Source organism: Pyxicephalus adspersus, chromosome 2, assembly GCF_032062135.1.
Source record: "Pyxicephalus adspersus chromosome 2, UCB_Pads_2.0, whole genome shotgun sequence".
Lineage (NCBI taxonomy): Eukaryota > Metazoa > Chordata > Amphibia > Anura > Pyxicephalidae > Pyxicephalus > Pyxicephalus adspersus.
The window spans coordinates 75,841,480-75,864,279 of NC_092859.1; the positions used below are offsets into that span (position 1 = coordinate 75,841,480).

The following is a 22,800-nucleotide window of genomic DNA, read 5'->3' on the forward strand; positions in this document are numbered from 1 at the left end:
GTCAAGGCTTTCTCATTAATCTGGCAGTGCCTGTTTTTCATTTCCAGCATCAAAAAGGCAAAACTGCTACCCGGTCCTCTTTCTTCTTTTTGCATCTTCTAGGTATGTGATTCCAGCTTGTCGCTTTTTTGTTTTTTGTTTATTATGCAACTTTTTAGAGGCCTTTTTGCGAATTGCCACAGCAGATATAAGACTCAATGGACAAAAACTTGTCACTTGTCACTTGTTAACTTACACTAAAATTCTTATCTTTAAGTCAAATATGTAAACTGTTCCAAGCTCTGTGTTTGTGATCTGAGAAACCCTGGTAATATTACGAATTATCATGGGGCCTAAAAGTTTGTTTGACCATGCTCAATCATCGATTTAGAGTCAATATAACTAAATTTGATAGAGGTAAAGAGCTAACTGGTGGAAAACCTTGCATTTTGTTTCTGTGAATTCAGTAATGCACAGTTAGGGACTGCTATGGATATGTTGTAATCAAAATGTATTCCAAATTAAGGTTTATAAAAGAGTTTTCTTTTTTGTCACAGATGTCTTCTCTGTTGTCCGAACAACAGACCTTAAACAGAGGCCCAGTCTCTGCCATATGTGAGCTAAAAACAAGTCTGGAGGAGCTACAGTTTATAGAGCTGGGAATGAGTCTACTTTGCTTAGAAGATATATCCAATGCAGAAGGACAGGTTAAATATTTTTTTTTTTTTTTTAGAACTTGGCAATACTGAAATAAAAGATGTTTCTGAAGGTACATACTCCATCTTTATTGCTTCTCCCTTACTTGCTGAGCCACATGTCTGGAACAAAATATCAAATATGCACATGGATTTTCTGGAACAGAAAATTACGATGAAACGCAGCTAAATATGACAGTGGAGAATGAGCCTTCAAAAACAAGTCATCTATTCTGATAGCTTCTTTTTAATTTACATAAGATACTCAAGTAAATAGTAAGATACTTAAATACTCAAGTAAGATACTCAAGGACCTCATAGGTATGATTGTTGTAGATCCAGTCTTTCTACAAACTTAAATAATGAAAAACATTTTTGAATGCACATTTCATAGAGATTTCAGTTTATGGTAGGAAGCTATGTGGTACCTTGCTTCTGTGGATTAAAAACAACACAGCAGTCATTATTTATTTTGTCTGGTGGGTTACACATTCATTTATTAGAGAAATCTGCTGCTGTTACATTTACTGCAAGGTTTGATGTAGCTCACAACCTGAAAACAAAAGCACAAGTGTAGGTAAACAGGTATTATGTAAATTTTATGGTGACTTGATCCTCGTGGAGGGTATTTAATCATGTGATGTATTGAAACAGATTTCAAGCACAGAACAATGGGTACGTATCAAATTTATAGCCTACCTTGACACTTTTAGAGCTGTTTTATTTAGGGAATTATGAATATGAGAATTTAACCAAACACTGTAGAAACTTTCCTCAAAGGCCTACTGCTTCTGAAAACAAATTAAACTCAATACATCTCTGAAGCTTTTCAGAATTGTGAGAAGAAACCACATGTGGGAAATACAAAAACTAAATGAAGTTAAATTTCACCACTTGTAGGGAAGAGTGTTAACTCTGTGTCAAATAAGCTGTCTAATTTATTGTTCTACTCCCATCTACTAAAGCTAACAACACAATAAACATACATACATATAGGAGCTGCATTGTAATTTTGTCAATCCATTCTTAAGATTTACAAATAATCAGCCTGTTCTTTTAAAGTATGGATGCAATGTTTAAAATTGTTCTTGCAAATTTGCATTAGAACCCATCTCTACTAGTATCTTTGGCAACATCATTATATTGTGTTAACTTATTATTTTGATTTACACATTTAATGTGTTATGTTCTTGCAATCTGCATAATGCTTTTCTCACTTAAAAGGGTCTGTTTAATAATAAAGCAAGTGAATGCACTGACCTGGAAATCAAGGAAGAAGATTGCTTAGAGCCTTGCGACTTTGTTTCAGAAATTATTCGCAGTTCTCCTGTTTTGGAAAATGAAAGTACAAAATGTGTTTTACCCAGAAATCTTCCACTTGTTGAATTGTGAGTATAGTTAAACCTTTGACTTCACAAGGTGATCTAACCTGTAACACATTTATTGTGCAGTAGCCAGGGTCCTTTCTAGTGTTTATGGTACTCTAGGCACTCACTCTTCCCCATGCCCCCCCCTCACTTAACCCTTCAGTCTAACAAAGCTGTAAACCTTCTTTACACTATATGCAGATTAGCGTAGGGTAGTATTGAATAATAGCCATTACTTGTCCCAAGCCCTAGAAGATTCATTGGTCTGCAATTGGGACCTGCCTGATGCCAAATTTTTAAAGTGCGTTAAAGCATTTTAAAAAGACGTGGTAACTTGTGGGGATCTAGGTTATAAACTCCTGTTGATTAGTTATAGTAATGTGATCAAGGACTGAGCATCTGGAATATTGTAGTGCTAGCCACTAGAGTTATTACTAGCTGCAGTCATATAGAATCCTAGTTCGGAAAGGCTCTTTTAATACTAAAATAAGATTATGTAAGTCATACTCATTATGAGACAGTGTATTAAGGTATCCATCCATGAATCTATTTTATTGGATTGAATTTCAATCCAATAGACTTGTTTGGTATAAATGTTGACCATTGATTGAAAATCATTAGTATTACCATACGGCTCCGTTGATGCTCAGTCAATTCTATAGCATTGATTCTTTGTAATCGAACAAAATGTAAAACAGCCACTTGATCAATCTCCCAATCAATGAAGGTAGGTGTATTTGCGCATTCCCCAAAATTGGTTCAAACATATCTCAATCAAGAGGTTTCAAAAACCCATCAGATTCTTGTACAATGGTTGGAATTTTTCCAGCCTGATCAATATTCTATCTTTCGATGCTGTACTTTCTATCAATAATTATTGCTGGTTATATTTGGAAAAAATAATTGAGTTACAGTCAGTTGAATTAAACAGTGTGTTATTACTTAAGGCTTATAGCTGACTTCTAAATATTTATGTACTGTTGACAGTAATATATTTCCCTCAGAACAGGATATGTGTGCACCTTTCAGAACTGTATAGAAGCTCCCCTACTACTGAAAATAATTGAATAATAAATAATTGCTTTCTGTATGTTTTTGTTTTCAAATCAGTATAGAGATAAGGATTTATGATATGTCTGTGACTTTCACTTACCTACCAGATTTGTGATTTAGGAAGAATTTTTAGAAGGATACCAGCAATGGCAGCCACGGCATTTTTTTAATGACAGATTTGTGCATTAACAAATTTGAATGCATGTTATTAATCTGCCTCTGTTGTGTAGACATATGAAAGCCCTGAAGCTGCTGCTGGGTACCACCACCTTGAATGGTATGTCAACAGTTTTGGCAGACCTCTCCCAGGAGTCAGCATCCAGTTTATAGAATTGTTTCCCAACTAGGGTTCCACCAAAGGTTGCTAGTTTCTTTGAGCAAAGAGCAATTTGTGCCTCTCAGTTTAGGTGATAAAAATGATCTTTTTTTGGCTATCTGCAAGGATGACTTTCTTCCCAATGGCCATGAATTTAAGGTCATTCTTCCTACTGAACACCACACTAGCGCACTAAACGTTTTTAGATATAGTAATTATAGCATAAGTTCTCCAAAGACCTGAAAATCATTTCAAGGCTTCCCCATGTTAAAAAGTTCGAAAAACGCTTATCTGTAGTATTTAACCTTCCCCAGCTGCTATATAACAGGATATGTAGAGATGAGAAAGATGGAGGAGCTGGGCCAACACATAAAGTAATTAGACACTTCTTAAAACTGACAGGGTTATGGTAGGAAATTACCTTTTTCTGGGGTAGTCAAATTGTTCAGGGAGTTTAAATACACATTGAAAGTAAATAAAGAAGTATTTATAGAAAGTAAAAATGCTGCAAGTCAAAATTTAAAATACCCAATTTCTGTTCCTTCACCTTGGATTTAATAAATGGTAATGGGGAATGTTTAAAAGAACATAGAGAAAGGAAACCTATAATAAGCTGAATATGTAGGCTGCTGTTGCTGATTTTACCCTCTAAAAATGTTGTTTCCTGGCAAATGAATGTTATATCCTATTATCACTGACCTGAAGCAAATATGCAAATCAGGTTTATTCTTATCTTACTTACTTGCCTCAGGTCAGGGACTTAAAATGTACATGAGCTTGATAGCCAATATATTTTTCTCAGTACACATTTCCTTTAAAGTTCTTTATATAGTAATGCCAATTAAACTGTTTCGTACATAATGTTTGTTTCATGTAATCCTATGTTAATTTCCTTTTTAGACTGCTTTTAAATACTAAAGAATACAGTGAAAACTTTACTAAAAGGATACTAACAAGTGTCTGGAAAATGATAGCTACTCACAGGTATTTCATGAGAATACCCAAAATATATAGTACTGTCCATTCACATTTTTAAGCGTATGTAAATGCTTAAAGTGGAACTGCTGACAAAGTACTTTTTGTTTTGGATAGAGTTAAAAACTTTGTTAGTCATGTATGCTTTTATTGCTGCCTATGTCTTCCTTTAGCAAATTTCACTTTCTTAACTTAACAGTTGTACAGTACAGACAGCTGTTACTGAAACAGGGGGTAGGGAGAAATCTTGCAATGCGTACAGTTGTTAAAGTTTCCAGTCAAACCTTTTTATAGTTTTACAAATAGTGTAAAAGGATTGGAATATCTGTTGCCTCCTACTGCTCTCTGCGACACTGTTAAGGAGAATTTTCTATTGCTTACTGTCCCAGTGGTAACAGTTTTACTATATAGGAAGTAAGGGAAAACTTGATGGGGGTTCTAATCCAACTACAACTAACACCACTTAAAAAAGAGAATGAAAGAAAAAACCCTGAATCCCTAGATACTTGTATAATATTATTGATGAAGAACTTTTGACAGGCAGCTCCAACACAATTAAATGGCTACCTTAGACCAAGAGTGAACAAGATAAAACTGCACAAATAACATACACGATTAGACATAGGTTGTTTATAAGAGGAACATATTTTTGAGGGCTGGGCTTTTCCCTACTTTATTGGGTCTTATACCTGTTGATCGTCACAAAATAAGTGTTTATCTTGACAGTGGATTGGCAGGATCATTATCAGCTGGTTCTACAATAGGCAGCGGGTATCTGAAATGGAAATGTTCACTCTATTACCTATTCCTTTTCTGAGGTACCATTGGATGTGCATTTATCTAATGTATAGTAAATAATAAGCAAATTGGAATCATTTCTAAATAATAGAGGCAGAAAAATTGCTTTCCTAAATCTAGAATGGCTTTTCAGGATATTAAGATGATGGGTATTAGACCTGGTTATATATGTATAGCATATTTACTACACACAATTCAGCGCTGATTTCCTACAACTTCCCCTTTGTAGTTGGGTAACCAAAGCTGCCAACACAAAACAGTGGACACATAGATATGTGTAGAGGAGTGGAAATATAGCAGCCATACCACGAAAATGGGCAGTTTTTAACTTGTCAAAATTGTTCAGTAGTTTCTTGCTAATGTCTAACCTTTCAAGCACATTTTTAATTTATTGCAGTTATGCAGGACCCTTCATGGCTCCAGTGAGAGAAAAAAAAGCTCCAGGATACAAGGAGATAATAAAGCGGTTAGTTCAGTTGCAACTTTATTTAATATATACATCAACTGAAAGCCAATCAAAGTATATACAAATGTATACATTTCAGAAGATGAATATATTTATTAAAGACCCTCTACTGAAGGAAGATGGCTGTGTGTAGGTAACCTTTCATCGTAATGAAATAAAAAAAAAAAAATAAAATAAAATAGAGCAATATGCCATCAAATGTCTCAGAAAAACTGGCAAATCCGTTCCTAATGCTAAAAGTTGAGCGAAAACAAAAGTGGCATACTATTTTCTGGATGTCCTTCACACCAAAATTTTCCAACAACATAAACATTCTATGTGTGTGATAAGTCACTGCCAACAACTAGTAGCCTGTTATCTCCTTCAAGAATCTGACCCATTAGGTAATTTATAATACTATTTGTACAGTTCTGATAAACGAACTGAGTGTTTCCAAAACAAACATATACTGTTTGGGACAGATAAAGGTATGTAAAAATTGTACTCTCTCTATTATTACGCCCTAGGTTGCAAACACTATTTATAAAGCAGTTAATCAGACGTTCACCAAACCTTCACTGGTGGCGATCCTTCTAAATCCATAGGTTTTGTCCAAGAGGCAGTGATTGATTTACCACCAGTGAATATTTGGCACTTGGTCAGATTCACTGCTTTTTTAATAAGACCACTTGTATGAATAGTATATAACATTCAAATATGTATATTTTGACAAATGTTTGCAATTCTAGGCCTAAGGACCTCAAAACAATTAAAAAGAGTTTATCACGACAAAACATTAGGACAACTGTGGAATTCCAGAGAGATGTCTTGCTAATGCTTCAAAACTGCATCATGTACAATAATGTAGAATATATAATACACCAAAAGACACTGGAGATGCAAAAAGATGTAGTGCAGCTGCTACAGGTATGCTAAAAAAAATTGTAAATTTTTTCGAGTGAGTGTCATCACATTGCACTGATAAGAGTCAGAAGGAGTAAATTAGCTGTATGCAAGTTGGAAAAATTACTGTAAAAACAGCTAAGAATTAACTGTTAGAAATGCACCTCTTACAGCAAACAGACTTTGTAATTTAGAAAGAATGCTGGAAATGATGGTCTATCCTCTTCAGTCTTAGAGAGCTTTAATAAATCAGGCCCCTTGTGTCCTGTTTCTGAAAACTAAGGCTGTCTCTGAGCTGTAGAACACACAGGCCCACAGTAAAAGTTGCATACTCTTCTTACCAATATCTTTTTTGGGGGGATGTTGAAAGTGATATTTAGAAATGTTTTTAGGCTGACTTCTTGCCTATCCATTGCAATAATGCTTGCAAAAAGGCACACATTACTTCATTGCACTTTACCTGCCAACGCTTTGTATCAGTGCTGTAAGCTGCTATTCCTTTAGAATCATACCCCAGTGTGCTAGTACAGTAGGTAGTAATGCACCATGATACATATTCCACGTGTTGTAATTTATCGCATTACAGAAATAATTCAGGTCAAAACCGGAATTGTGGTGATTGTCAGGATTCTAAATGAATGCTGTATCCATAGTATGAACTGATAGAATGCACAGTAAGCCATAGGGACTCAAGGAACTTTGTATGGTTCTACCTACTATCGTTAAACACTGAGTAAAACCTTACTTTTTGGTATTTGTACCTACTGTTTCAAGAAGTCATATTTCAATTTGCGGTATTGGTGTATCTCACTAAATCAGTGGATCCTTCATTTATGTTACAGATTCTAAATATGCAGGTGTACCAAAGGTCTGATTCAAGCAACTGACATTGGATTTAGAGACTACTGTATATTGCTCAGAACTCATTTATATAAAATTCCACAGCCTAAACTTAACTGATCTACATGGAATCCTGCATCCACCTAAAGTTGCTGCATTGTAAATCTTATGCCAGGTCACAGATTTATGTTGTTGAATTTCTACCTATTTCCTGCAAACAGTCAGCTTTAAAAATGCAGATTGTGCCACAGTGAGTGAATATGGGCGAACTGCTTGTGTGTATTGGTATTAGGGTCTGTTCTCACAAACAACATATATTCAGCACAGTATGTGTATATTCACAAAGCTTAGTGTATTGCCAGTCATTTTGTCATTCACAATGCACATGTTCAGTTTAAAATAATACCTACACTTTAGCAAAATGTAATGTTCTGTATTGCTCAAAAACAGCATGGGTGTGGTTTTTTTCCTGCTTCGAGGTTCCTTATAGTTTCATTTCAAGCTAATATTCTGGATTACATCAACGCACAGAAATGTGCACATAGCTGTAAATGGAGCTTTACATAAATGTATTTGACACAATTGTTACTTGACATATGTTACTTGTTGAATCCAATCTGAAAAATCCATACATTTTGCATTAAAGTTGAGTGAATCCCGAGTGAAAATATTTTTAGAGTTTTAGAGTTCATTTTAAAAGTTTATTTATATAAACATTGTTAAATAAAAAGAAGTTTAGTTAATGTTGTTTTCAATTAAATGGCTGCAGTGTTTTCTTTTCCATAGGTAACAAAGTATTGTGATGATAGTCATACTTTCCCATGGTATTTCCAGACAGATGTGCTGGAATTCAAGGCAGGCCGCCAGAGTAAACGACGTCCCAGCACTGGGCAGGCTATGTCAATAATGCTGGATGTATATATTTGGTCATTTAAAATGCTGCAGTGAGGTGGTGGGGGGAAAATGTAAGGAGGGAATTTAAAGCAGATCTAAACCGGACATGTAAAGTGCTAGCAGGTAGATATTAATGGTGCCTCTTCTGGCATAAAAATATATCTATCATACTAGAAAAATAGATCCCGTAATTATGGCAACAAGCCTAAAACAGTTATATGATGTTTGTTATAGTGCTATAAACCTTCAATTCTGCGCACATGGTTGGTGTAGGAGCATGAATAGTTTTTATGGCTCCAGTGCACACACTATCCAAAAATAGTCAGTAATGCATTCAATGTTCTCACACATTAGTTCATTGTAAACCTATTTCGGTTATGGTTAAACATGGTTATGGTTAAACCCATCTGGTTATGAAAAATGTTACTACATTATGTAGCCAATGTCTGACTAATATATCTGAATATTAAGTTGTGATGAGGGCTCCTTGGGCAAGAATAAAATTGGGGTCCTTCTGATTTTAACACTACAGGCCCTCTGATATAACTCAGTAGATCACTGTTCTTCTTTGTGTCTTTCTAACTTTCTGATGTAAACTGACAGTTTTTTTGCAAAAGTTTATATTTTAGTACATTACTATACCATGGGAGCTCTAATTTCATTACATAGATGGAGAGGTGATTGGAGAGAAAACGGAAGTAAGGGAAAGATTGATACGGGACAGGTATAAAATGACACTGGTGTAATCAAAAAGTATGAAGTGATTCCAGCAGGCAGTGTAGTCATAAAGTAACAAAAAAGAGTGTCTATTTATTGAAGAGTGTAAAGCAGCTGGATTGGAATGTCACTCTATTATTATTATTTGATTTGATTTTATCGATGGCCAGTTTATTGCCTGCCATACTGTTTGGGGGTTGGAACTTTTGTGACCACTGTTGTGGTCAGAGGAAGTTGAAAACATTTCCCACAATGGTGGTTTGTAGAACAAAAAATGTCCCTACAGAAGTGATTGACAGCTGAAAAATCTTTGAGATTTATCTTGTAGGCTCCATATCCCATTCTGCACTTTGTAGTGACATGGTCAGGACTTTACATGCACAGAAGAACAGATCCCTCCACCTGATAAAATGGTTGATCTTAGATTGTTCTGCCCAACACTTACTACCATTCTGCACATGTCTTGTTTGGCATACAATTAGAAAGCCCTACTGTAGGGGTAGTCTACTGCAACCAGTGGTTCATTCGGAGACTGCTCCTATTTCCCTCCCTAGAGGTAATCCTGAGTGTGGCTTGGGCTGAATTATCCATACCAAAAGCGGTAACTGTTAGCCATACTCGTAGTGTAATTGCCAGGGAGTTTAAAATGCTTACCTGGTACCTGCAGCATCCTCCAGCGATGCCCAGCATATTCTTCCCCTGGCGATGCTGGCCGAGCATCTATGTAACCTGGTGATGCCTGGCCAGCATCTGGGTCCCCGGCGTGTGAATGTTGGGGACGTGAGGCCAGGGAAAACACATAAGAAACTGGTATGTTTTCATAATACCATTTATAATAATATTTTTTATACATTTTGTATTATAGTTTACACTAGGACCTGTTTAAAGATAAATTAGTGCACATACATACATGTAGCATGATGGCACACAGCAACTCATATTAGTGTGTTGTGCAGCAGAGTTGATGCTGTCTTCATTACATTCTGAGCAATGGAATCCTAAAACCAGCTGGAGTTTGTGGATTTTCTTCCACTCAACACAATGGACTGTGGGATGTCTGACATGATCCCCAGGCTACTTCTATCTGTGCTGATCTGTAATGGGTACTGCAAATGCAATACTTACCTTTATGCCTGATGATATGTCCATGTACTCTGTTTTATCTGTACATTACACACACAAAACATACACAACACTGCATTTCATACACATATAAACACACCCAAAGCACTGAATTACATACATAAATACACATATACAATCCAGCCACAGATGATACTACGTACACACATTAGATGTTTGTCATTGGAAAGGATCTTTCACGATCCGTTCCATTGACAAAAGACCGGACAATGCGGAGTGCTCCACATGCAGTGCCATTCTTCTCTATGGAGAGGGTAGAGAGCGCACCCTGCTGTGCTCTCTCCCCTTCATTGCACCAGGACGGATCCATGAACGTCGTCGGATGGCCGCTGTACACGTGCCAGATTCTCATCTGATACCAGCCCCAAGGCAATAATCGGACATGAATAATCTGACGTGTACAGAGCCTGAAGCAGTGAAGTTCTTCCTGTCCTGCATTCTCTGTATTCCTGCAGGAAAAGGAAGCTGGGTGGTGCCTGATTCTGCACTTCCTCCTGTTTTTCTAATGATAGCCATACACTGTCAATATATCTAATAGATATAAATATTGAGCCTAACTCAAATCTAGTAGGGCATTTCGCAAATGATGTTTGACCAATATATTGTTGCAACATTTATTAGGAATTCCTACTACTCAAATTAGACCAGGGTTCCTTGAGGAATGAGCAGTTTGGGACTCTCAGGTCATGAACTGTTTGGGTGACATTATTCCCACTGGCCAGCATTGTAAGAGGCATTCTTCATATTGACCAACCCATTAATGTACTTTGAGATATGGATATAGTAATTATAGCAGTGATTCCCCAGGTTACAGAGGTTGAGACACCCAGTTCTAAATGGTGCAGCCCCACTGGTACAGGGAATGTGTGGCCCCTGACTGTGAATGATATCCTCCTCCATTCACATCACCGCAAAGCCAATTCACTCTTCCTATTACAACAAGCTATATACTGCCGGAACTAACGTCACGTGACAACCTCTTCCTTACTTCATTGTTATTGGCCAGTTCGGAGTTGTTCGCTCTCCGATTGGCTGTCGGGGAAAAGGTTGATTGTGAATGGCTGAGGAGTTGTGTGCCTGATTTGAAAGCAGCAGTTAGTAACAGTCGGAGGGTGAAGGTGATAGAATCCCGGTGTGGTGAGGAGAGCGGCGCGGGGACTCGGTGAGTGCAGCCTCATAGCCCTTCCATACACCCCCTATTACAGCAGGTCGCCTCTATTTCCCGTGACGTATTATTATAGAACGGACGTGTATTCAGTACATGTGTGTGAATATATTCCATTATATTATATATATCATCACATTGTTTTGTGTAATGGAGCTAGGCATTGTGTTATTACTGTACATGGGATTTATTCTGTGTACTGTATCATTGTGTCCTGGCTGCTGGGTGCTTTGTTTTGCATGCTCAGCAATCCATTCCTCCATATATATATGTGCTGGTGTGTTCTGTGTGTGGGAAATACTGAATTACATTCTAACAGAAATATATTTATTATTATAACAGGGTCTCCACATGTAAATGAGTGCTGCATTCTGACCCCACATATGTAATCTATTGCTGCTAAACAGTCCTTAGATGTGGTGGCTGCATTGGTCTTCTTTTTATTTTCACCTGGTTGCACTACTCTCCTCATGTTTATTCCTTCCTTGTATCTGTACAGTGTGTTATGGTTGTCACACAGGCTGTATTTTACCCTGTGTTCATTGCATTACATGGGGAATGATCAGATTAGTAGGTAACACAAGAAAGAGTGGGGCATCTTCTGTTTTTAAAATGCTCTTAGCTTACAAAATTGGGGAAACAAATAATCCATCACACAGAAGGATGGGTAATCTGCTATTGATGTGTTAGAAATGGTTTATAAATAGAATGCTCAATGTTCATCCACCATTGCAAACATTCCTTTCTGACTTGTCATTTGTACGAACACAATTCAAAGCATATCCGAACTTGTTGTGTAAGCAGTTTTCTATAAATGACGTAAACTCACCCAGGTGCGCTCCCCAACCCAGCCTTTGTTAGCAGATCAGGGCTCCCAGGTATGGGGAAAAGTACATATAACCAGGCACTGTTACTGGGATTCTAAGAAATTGCCACCCCTAATACAGTCATGTAGGTCAAGGAATCTCTACATCTAGGTTCTGAGCTTAGACTGGCAGTGATGCTGCGAGGTGTGTGTGTGTGTGTGTGTGTATATATATATATATATATATATATATATATATATATATATTATATAATAGTGGTGGACATGTGCAGATGCTGTCAAACCAGACACATGTGGATTACGCATGTAGTATTTGAGCTGTACTGAAAAGTGAAAGGATTTTTTATGAAATAAAACCTTCCTCAAATGTTTATTCTGCATATCATTGTGGTGGTTAAACTAGGTAAAAGGTTTAAAAAGTGTAATTTGCTTGATTTATAAGCACTATCCACTTCTGTGAATCATGGAAGACTTTGCTTGATGTTGGAATGGCCCCTATGATTCAGTGAAGAGCCCCCCAGTCTCTACCAGTGTAAAGTTTTATGTAAAGATAAAAGTATGAATTTGGTTACGGGCAATGTTTTTTTTTTTTTTTTTGGGTCACTAATAAAGAAGTTTCCTTTATGTTGATGACATTCTTCTAGGTGACACTTAGACCCATAGATCAGACTGGGGGGGGGAGGCATTGTGCGGATACCAAAGATGCCAGCTAAGTGAAGTGATAATCCTTTGCAAAAAGCTTTCTGATATAATTCCTACTGCCTTTTGTTGCTTCTAGACATTACATTCTCTCTCTGTCTGTTAATATCTATAGGTCGAAGTTAGGCAAATAGCTGCAAGTATACATTCCACCAAAATTTTAGTAAAGCCGTGGTGTGTGTGTGTAATATATTATGTTGTGTTTATTGAACCTCTGGAATACAATGGTGGCAGTTGTAAATGTTTATGTTATGCATTACTTGCTCAACTGTTTTGCAGACTTTACATTAGAGAAAGATATGCAAACATTTATGTTAAATTTAAAACAAGACTCCAATGAGTAAATACCAGATATATCAAACCTGAAAACCACCTGCAAATGTAGCACAAAAAAAGAACAATAGTCAGAATAATTAATGTGTAATGGCCTTTTTGCTGGGCGCACCACCTAGCACTTTTCAGTTACCACCTGGCTGTTTTTGGGTGGTTACTGAAGAGTTGGGTCACAATTCAGGGGCTCTCGCCCACCTACAGCTTTTTCCCACCCGGCTCAACAAAACTTCTGGGTAATGCTCTAAAACCCCTTTATCAGTTTTTAGTGCTAACCCTAAAAATGGCCAGGCGAAAACAAGAGTTCTATTTTGCTTGCCTCTCCTACCAGTCATGATCAGTCTGCATTCCATAGAAAAGCATGAAGATTAAAATTAGGCATGCAATGTTATTCCTTTAGCATGCAGATTAAAGTTCAGCTTTAACAATGGTTAACTAATGCTCTATACTTTGCAAATATATGTACATAAACTTGCATTGTATTTATTTTTCCCCAAGGAAAAAAAAACTGTAACATTCCTCAACATGGCAAACAATGTAATTTCCCCTGGCCTTGGAATTCTGTCTGATGATGAGGAATCTCCAGTTTTTGAATCTACATCAGCTGACTGTGCAGCAGGGATTCGCAAAGATCTTCTTAATGAATTCTCTGTCATCTCACCAGGCCTAGGACATCCTTCTCAGGTAAGATGATAACTTTGCCCTACTTTTAAACATTATAAAATCACGCTAAGGACTATTCCAGACTATTGCTTGTGGTTTCCCTGCCATTTTGCTCTATTAGTTTGCTTTGTTCTGCAGTGTGTATTTGTGTCTATGGCCTCATGATAGAGGCACAGAGCTTTTGCTTCCTTGTGTCTCAGCCCCTCGTAGGGAGGACAATGGACAATGCAGTAGTGACTTCCCTAAATTTCCTGGGACTAGCAGTCAGAGGAAGCAGTACCTGAAAGCTGAAAGTGTATGCACTGGCATGACAAGATAACGCTTGCACACCAGAAGGTGGTCTGCAATTGTTTTAAGATAGAAACATTTCGAAATGTTTATTATACCATTGAAAATTTTCATTATGTTCTTAGTTAAATAGTGTTATCTGCTTCTGTCCTAATATACAAGCCCAGCACTAATGTTGGTGTTATGCTTGTAGTTTAGTGGTGGGTGACCTCCTTTAAAATGTTATTCTTAATATTTCTTTTTTTAGTCCATGCTTGATGAAGGGCCTGACAAAGTAATGGTATATGTTCGGATCAGACCTTTTGTAGATGAGGAGTTGGATAAGAAAGAGGACCAGGTAAGAAAAAACTCATCATATTTATGAGATTTGTACTTTTCATTATTTGTACCTTGACTTCATATGTGACTTTGCAGGGTTGTGTGGTAGTAGAAAATCAGGAAACTCTTATCTTGAGAGCCCCAAAAGATTCTTTTACAATGAAGAACACTGAACGTGGAATGGGACAGAGTGTTCACAAGTTCACCTTCTCTCAGGTAAATAGTTAACGGCTAGATAAATACTGCTTATGTCCATGTGTAATTATTTTAAACGATCCAAACAATATATTGAAGGCATGCTAACAAAGTAAAAATTCACACTGCCCTCAAAATTTCTGCTGCTATGTATTGTACTTTTGTATTTGTTCTATGTATATTACACAAAACATTTTTTTTTTTTAATACAGATTTTTGGACCTGAAGTCGATCAGAAACAGTTCTTTGACGGGACCATGAGAAGAGTGGTAAAGGATGCTCTTAATGGACAAAACTGGCTAGTTTATACATATGGAGTCACCAACTCTGGCAAAACATATACAATACAAGGTATATTTTCTTTAAAAAGAAAAATGGATTTTTTAGCATTGCTGTATATGCATGTTATGATCATTTGTGCTTCTGTTTCCTGCTCAGGAACAAACAAAGATGGTGGCATTCTACCTCGCTCCATTGCCCTCATTTTTAACAGTGCTCAGGACCGCCTTTACAAAAGCTCTGACCTCAAACCTCTTTCCAATGAAGTTATTTGGTTGGACAGCAAGCAAGTGCGACAGGAGGAGTTAAAGAAGGTCTCCTTACTTGTCAATTTAAGAGAGGTAAGTGTACTTGTACTGAGAAAATGCTTTACTACTTTATTGCTTAACTGACGTTTAGCTATAACTAGTATACCAAAATGGTTCTACCTCCATGACCTTGGCTTTTTTTTTTTTTTTTATAATGTTCAACATGTTCAAATGTTCAACATGAGTAAAATGTTTGTTTTTGCTAAAACTGATTAAAGTTCATTTTGGACTGCTTGCTGTAGGAAGAACTTATGACTCCCATGAAAAGGAGTGGTGGCGATGAGTCCCAACTTCGGGGCGGCACAAGTATAAGCTTTGACAGTGGTATTGGCGGACTCTCCTCAACAAGTCATGCCAATCAGACCAGCATTCAGCTAGAAGGTAATTTAAAGTTGAGTTGTATAAAGGATGTTGCTATATGAAGTTTAATTTTCAACTAACTGGTGTTTTCTTGCTCTCTAGAAACATGCTCACGCTGGGGTGAGCAACAAGATGCTATTTCACTTCAGGAACCTTCTGATATTCAACTTTCTATTTGGGTTGCTTACTTTGAAATTTATAATGAGTTTGTGTATGACTTGTTGGAGCCTATGTCCTCTGGCCCGAACCGCAAAAGAACGACATTGAGGCTGTGTGAAGACAGAAATGGCAATCCTTATGTGAAAGGTTCGTTTTTTTTCAAGTTATTTTTTTGCCCTTACGCCTCTGCCATGGTGTCCAGGGCAAGGATGGTGTCTTGTTCTTTTCAGCCAAATGACTGGAACTGGTGAAAAGCTTGTCAAAAGAAGCTCCTACTCTGGCTATAGTTTCATTTTGTAAGTTTTACACTACTCTGCATTCCCAAAAGCTTGTTATAAGGAACAAGAACATCTTGTAAATCTTTAAATGATTATTTTAGGTAGGTGAAAAACAGGAGTGCAGATAAGGAAAACTGCTTTCAGTACTGAATCCACATAGGCATCTAAGAATTTAAAGTTTATTCAACTGACTCTGGGCTAATGTATTGGTGGTAATTTGTCATTACATATGTAGATTGTTTTATTTGTAGTGCTACAAAGTAATTTTTTCTCTGTAATGGTTGTTTTTAACTAAAAATTGTATAGCTTATTTTGTAGTCATGTTGGTTCTGTACACAGGCTTTACTCTCTAATTTATAGAGGATTACTAGTAGGAGTATTTGTACAGTATTACTTGATTGCCATAATCATAACAGAATTGAAAATTCACCATAGTTTTCATTTAATAATTGTTTCTCACAGACCTTAATTGGATTAATGTTCATAGTGCTGATGAAGCTTGGAAAGTGCTGAGAGTTGGAAGGAAAAATCAGAGTTTTGCCAGCACCCATCTAAATCAAAATTCCAGCAGAAGGTGAGATGCAACATCCAGAAAAGTTTTTAGTAAATAATAAAAACATTAGCCTATATATACTAGCCTTTTAGCAATGTCAAGCAAATGGCTTAGTGAGTACTAGTGAAAGTGTTGTGTTTTGTTTGTCTATTACAATGTGACACATTCTGACACTCTATATGCCATTCGTGGAGAAAAACATGTGGAGCCGCGGGTTGCTGGCAGATCGGCCAGGGGGCCTTAGGAACTACTGGAGCTCCAGTACCTCCCCCTTGCAGCTGCTTCCCTTTTTACCGCGTTCGGCGTTGATATTCTGCCGCTGCGGTAACTAGGGAAAGCTCCCTGAATGTAAATCCCTCTCCTCTGCAGTGCATACAGAGGGGGGGGGGGATTTCACTTCAGGGGGCGTTCCCTGGTTGTGGGCAGAACCGTTAGCGTGGGTCCGGCCTACTGTGCTCTTGGGTACTTCACCCATCCCTGGGGTTTATTGCAGAAACAGAGTAGACAGGAAGAGTAGGCATTTATAATATATATTGTGAGACTGCAGTATTTTACATATTTAAGCTATGCTTAGTCTGTTGATGAAGTTGTGGTCTGGCTACCTCTACTTCCTTTACAATGTAGCACCTCAAATGAAGGCAGCAGTGAGTGTTTTAAAAAAATGCTTGCCACCAAGTGTGCATGAACTGATTCTTTAAGAACCCTTGTAGTGGTGCAGGTGGCTGGCAAGGTGCCAGACCACTGTGGTACAGGTACTGCTGTTTCAAAGCAAGCCTAAATAAAGCCTTACAGAATAGGCAATGCAGCATTTGCTTTTTGACAGACATTCACTTTACAGTACCTAGTTGATATAAATGGTGGATTGCGTAGGGAAAACAAAGGAACTTTAAGGGGTATACTGTAAGTATTCATATTAAGAAAGCATACCAATTATTTTAGCTTACATGTTTTTTCTTTGTCTTGCAGTCATAGTATCTTTTGCATCCGAATCCTTCACATGCAGGGAAAGCACGATATGACCCCAAAGATTAGTGAGTAAGTATGAGTACAAGTCCAAAAACTGGACAGTTTAAACGAAGACTGTTTTGTATTCTACAGGTACATATTTGAGCTTCTCTTTTTGGCCTTGTGCTTGTGTGGTGTGTCTTTTTGTTCTTGTTTTTTTTACAAATTCACATGTGTGAATCTGCTTCACTGGCAGCATGACTGTTCAAGGTCAGGATTACATGTAGAGAAGCAATCACTAATTGCAGCCCAGGCAATTTTTTCCAATATTCAGTATTTAAACAACAGACATTAAAGTATTGAAAAACATATTTAAATATTTTTAAACCGCCATCAACTTATGTTTCTCTTATGTAAAAAGATCTGAATGGAACGCCAGGAAACTCTTCCTTTGCTTACTATATCTTTCTATTCATTAGTCTGGCATTCTGAATGTGTTTTTACTTCCCCTAGGCTGTCTTTCTGTGATTTGGCTGGATCTGAGCGATGCAAAGATCAGAGAAGTGGAGATCGAATGAAAGAGGCCACAAATATCAATACGTCCCTTCATACTCTAGGCCGCTGCATCAATGCCTTGAGACAAAATCAACAAAACAAGTAAATGGCACCTATTAACAATTTGGTGGTTCTGCACTTGTGGTGTGTAAATTAAGTTTTAATTTTGCAATGTTGTTCTTCTCATCTAAGACTTCGGCAGAATGTGGTTCCATTTAGGGATAGCAAGCTGACTCGAGTCTTCCAAGCCTACTTTACTGGTCGAGGAAAATCCTGCATGATTGTGAACATCAATCAATGTGCTTCCACCTATGATGAGACGCTACATGCTATGAAATTCTCTGCAATTGCCAGCCAGGTAGTATGGAGTGATGGGTAGTGCCAGTTTGTCCTATTTTTACAAATATTGATAATTGTCCGAAATCAACTTTTTTTTTTTTTTTCCCCCCCCAGCTGGTCCAAGCACCTGTGGTAAAAATTAACATGCCCAGTATTCAGTCTCTTATCAAAGAGAGCAGTATTTTAGCCAATCGCAGCTATACTGATGATGAAGAGGGCTCTGATGAGGAAAGTGATTCTGAAACAGATATCACCATGTTTAATAAAGAGGTATGTTGAACACAGGCAATTAACTCAAATTGATTTGTGAATGAAAATAAAGTGCTTAAAATATGAATTGCTGAAAATAAACCAGCATATTCTGCCTTTTCAAGGAACTGCTACAGGTAATTGAGAATATGAAACAGCTTGTGGTTAAAGAACGTCAAGAAAAACTAGCCATGGAGATGACGATAAGAAAGGAAGTTTGTAGTGAAATGATGGAAATGATGCAGCAACAAAAATCCCAGTACGGGTAAGTCTATATATTGATTCAACACTTTGCATACTGATATACATAAACTTTGTTCTAAGTTGGTTTTATTTTCTCTCTCTAAAGTGAGACAATGGAAGATGAACGAGAGCTGTTAGAAGAAATGTATGAGGAAAGGCTAGAGAACCTGAAAGAATCGCTCACAAACTATTACAAGCGAGAGCTGAAGGTAAATTTGCAGTACTATAGAAGATTGAATCCGTTTTTACTCCATTTTTTTTTATTTATTTTTGCCAAAAATATTTAATATATTTAATGGCCTCAAACTTTATTCTAGGAACGGGATGAGCACATTGAGGAGCTACAAGCTGCTCTGGAAGAAGCGAAAGATGTTCCTGATGCATTAAACACTACAAAAACTAAAAAGGACATCGCTCCTTTGCGTAGATCGAAGCGTCTGGCAGTATCTGACACAACAACTGAAGTGGCAACACTTAAAATGGAAATAGCGGAGCTGACTGCAGAGCTGAAGTCCAAGAATGAAGGTGAGAGCTACGTCCAAAGCTAAAAATGATCACTTGTGGGGTTTGTTGTAATTAGTGATTGAAAGCCGTGACGTTTTATTAATAAACTACCTGGTAAAAGATCTCTCTCAATTATCTGGTGATCATGCCAGTTCCCATCCCGTGTCATTCTGACTACAGAAGCAGTTTTTTAACATGATCCATTGGTGCTTCCTGCCTTCCTGCCTCATCCTCCTTTTGCCTTTGTATATTTTGTTTTTGTTTTGTTTTTTCTGTTCCTGAAATGAACATTTGAATTATAATTGTAATATTAATTTACCTAGAAATTGAAAGACTTAAGGTGATACACGAGCCTCCTTCTTCTGCAAAGACATTCACTGCCGATGTAGATAGAAAGATTCAGGAAGGGCAAAAGGTGAGTCAAAATTTTGTATTTGTCAGGGGAGAAGATGCTGTACCTGTTTTGTGCATCTTTCTGTATAAACCATTTGTATGAGGCAGCAGATGTTTGAAAGACCTGTGTAATTCCTACAGAAGGTGTGGATGTGTTAGATGTTTTATGAGATCAGTGGTGTGTTCTGAGACACACATACTATTATTGCTGGACTTAAAATGAACCTTTTTGGGTTGCAAAGATTTAATCAGTTGATAATAGGATGTTTGTATAATTATGGTCTTTTGCCTTGCAACTGTAAGGTCACAGAGTTTTTATGGTGCAAAATTGATCTGAATGTTGAAAGCAGACCCTCTGTATTAACACACACAAACTAGTTGGTGTGTTTAGAGACTTTTTCTATATATTCCTATATAATATCTTGGTAGTTGGGTCACATACTCTTTCTAATGTCTCCATAGGTGTACATGCGAGCCAAGTGACATGACTGCTTGTGATAAGCATAGAAATTTGCGTAATGGCTGCATGTTTGAGGAATAATTAATTTAATTCAAAGGCTCTTGGCATCTTTTCTTTCATATTACAGACAAGGGTTTTAATTACAATTTTTCCTTTTTATACAATACTGTGTTGCATGTGGCACTTGTATGCTATGTTGGCTTTGCAGAAACTCCGCACGCTTGCAAGTTGTTCAGACATGCCTGTGCAGAAAATCATTTTGGTTGAATGGTCCTTGTGTATCAATGTGCTGACCACAGAAGGTGGTTGGCAGTGTGTTGAGTGTCAAGTGGTCTTTTTCTGTGCTGTAAATGTTTCCTTTTATTTTGCTCTTCCAGCAATATTTAACGGGCTCTCATCACACGTGCACAGATTTTCGGCACACAAGAGCTCTTTGGGTAACCATCTTATTATATGTTTTCACACTTCCATCGCCATAAGGTTCTGGGGAGCAGCTGTGATCCTATTGCTTTGCAGTCTTTTAGCTGTCCTTTCTTTACTTGCATTGAATTTGTAGTGTTTGCAGGCCTCTTGTCTTCTGGGTAATGATCATACAGAATATTCTTTGCTAGATTGCAGATGTTGATCCTCGCTTACATTCTTACCATATATTCCTTTTACAATGTATGTTGGTTTAATGGCGCCTAATGCTGTCACTGGACTAATCAAATGTGGATAATTATAGAGATCAGCAGGTTGCTATGGGAACCCCCCCCCCCCCCCCCTCTTTATTTTTCAAATAAATTTGGCATACGGACTACATCAGAATACAGGGGCTCTGACTAATAAGAATAAAACATGACAGACTGTTTATTTGGGCCACATGCTCCCCAGAATTCAATTTAGCAGCCCCGCTTTTTGCACAGATTCCTGCTTCTTTCCTTTTTCTTTTAATCGTGGGGTATATTTGAGGGTGGTGGCTCTCAGTGAGTGTTTAAAGTGATGTACATTGTCATTGTTGTTTTTCTACAGAATGTCAGATTATTGCGCACAGAGATGCAGAAGTTTGGAGAATCTCTGCAGCAGATGGATAGAGCATGTTGCCACACTACTGGTGCAGAAAAACTTAGACAAGCTCTGGGTACATGTGATGAAATCTTGGGTAAACAGGTTGGTTCACTTTACTGTGTTTGTTTGATACTAATAATGCATTCACCAAACGTTACGGTCTCATTCAGTGCTTTCCATGGCAACAAAATATATTCCCAACTTAAAATATGCATTTGTATTGACTGGAAAACTTTATTTAGTATGTGTGTGATGGCAGTATAAAGTGAGAAAATATTCCTTTTTCCAAAGACCATTTCCAGAATAACTTTAAGGGCTGTATAAAACAGGGAATAAAACATTCTCTCCGGAAATCATCCAGACCATGTGTTTTATGGCGGTAATTGATTCCCACAATGGAATGTTTGAGGTAATTTCCAGTTTCCTAGTTTATAAATGGAACCCCAAAAAGTTAGTCTTTTTTATCAGATAATGAATTTTAGAATTATCAGTTAACCAGAAAACCATTTTTATCTATGGCAGCTATTAGGGATGTTCCCTATGGTTGTTAGGATGGATATTTCCTTCCTATATTATTTGCAGTTCACCAGGTAGGATATTGATATTCAAATATTTATTTATTTATTTATTTATTTATTTATTTTACCCCAGGAAAAGACTTTAGCAGAACTACAAAATAATATGGCCCTGGTTAAGATGGATCTAAGAAAAAAGACAGCTTGCATTGCAGAGCAGTACCACACTGTGCAACGATTACAGGGGACACCTTCTGGCTTCAAGCGCATGTGTAACAACGAAAATGTGCAGCCAAATCAACCCACTGAGAAAAGACCTTTCCTGCGAAACCTCCTGTCCAGAACTCCTGGTCAGAAAGCTCTTCTGGAGAACAGCCCCTACAGCCGTGTCCTGAGAGCGCGCCGTTCCCCTGTATTGAAGACTGTTGCGTTTGGTACCAAATATTGAGTATAAGCTGCTTCACAAAAAAGTGGACTCATAGTAGCAAACTGTTGCTGCTAAGGCTAATGGTTGCAGTACTTGTATAGTGCCTACAAATATCTAGTTATGATATATGCTTTATTATTTTATATCCTGCCAAAGGACTTCTATGTAAATAGTGGCTTTTGTTCTCATAACCTGCATAACCAATCTATAAACGGTAGCAAATATACGTGCTTGGAAGTAGTGCATTTTTGGTAGAGACAAGCAAAGTTTCCTATGCTGAAAAACTAACCCCCAGCAATTTTCTTTTATATAACCTGCATGTTGCATATGCTGTTCAGAATACATGTAACTGCACATGTACAGGATTTACAAATTAGTTGCCTTCAAGGCATGGCTAGGAAGCTGAAATAAATGGCACAGCAGGTAATGGACTAGAAGCGGACAGCCTAGGACAACACTGTTCTACTGTCAACATGCCTGTTTTTTATTTTGTTTTATTTCCCTTTGCTAGTCCCTAAAAGAATGGACAATTTTCCACAGCACAGAGCACTTTCCAGTTTGTGCTTCTTTTGTCTTC

The 22,800-nt window shown here is 37.5% G+C and overlaps 1 protein-coding gene across 4 annotated transcripts; it reads left to right on the plus strand.

Moving 5' to 3' along the window:
• The first annotated feature begins 227 nt into the window (after nucleotides 1-227).
• Nucleotides 228-22,411, plus strand: KIF20A (kinesin family member 20A). Of its 4 annotated transcripts, XM_072401058.1 has the most exons (24): nucleotides 228-686; nucleotides 1,899-2,062; nucleotides 4,311-4,394; nucleotides 5,581-5,649; nucleotides 6,378-6,555; nucleotides 13,644-13,829; nucleotides 14,344-14,433; nucleotides 14,511-14,630; nucleotides 14,822-14,960; nucleotides 15,048-15,229; nucleotides 15,439-15,577; nucleotides 15,659-15,862; nucleotides 16,456-16,567; nucleotides 17,513-17,581; nucleotides 18,005-18,148; nucleotides 18,239-18,404; nucleotides 18,500-18,655; nucleotides 18,760-18,899; nucleotides 18,984-19,086; nucleotides 19,195-19,402; nucleotides 19,705-19,796; nucleotides 20,612-20,671; nucleotides 21,246-21,383; nucleotides 21,933-22,411. In XM_072401058.1, exons 1-24 carry the CDS (start codon nucleotides 489-491, stop codon nucleotides 22,242-22,244), a joined length of 3,453 nt encoding a protein of 1,150 aa, XP_072257159.1. In that variant the 5' UTR covers nucleotides 228-488; the 3' UTR covers nucleotides 22,245-22,411. The 4 variants fall into 4 exon arrangements, with proteins under 4 accessions (XP_072257159.1, XP_072257160.1, XP_072257161.1 ...); XM_072401059.1 differs by lacking the exon at nucleotides 20,612-20,671; XM_072401060.1 differs by lacking the exon at nucleotides 4,311-4,394.
• The last annotated feature ends 389 nt before the right edge of the window (nucleotides 22,412-22,800 follow it).

Bases quoted from the DNA above. Each gene is read 5' to 3' on its own strand.
- KIF20A (XM_072401058.1), top strand. From the start codon at position 489: ATGTATTCCAAATTAAGGTTTATAAAAGAGTTTTCTTTTTTGTCACAG. The intron at 13,830-14,343 runs GTAAGATGATAA...TTCTTTTTTTAG, and splicing joins GCCTAGGACATCCTTCTCAG to TCCATGCTTGATGAAGGGCC. The intron at 21,384-21,932 runs GTTGGTTCACTT...ATTTTACCCCAG, and splicing joins ATGAAATCTTGGGTAAACAG to GAAAAGACTTTAGCAGAACT.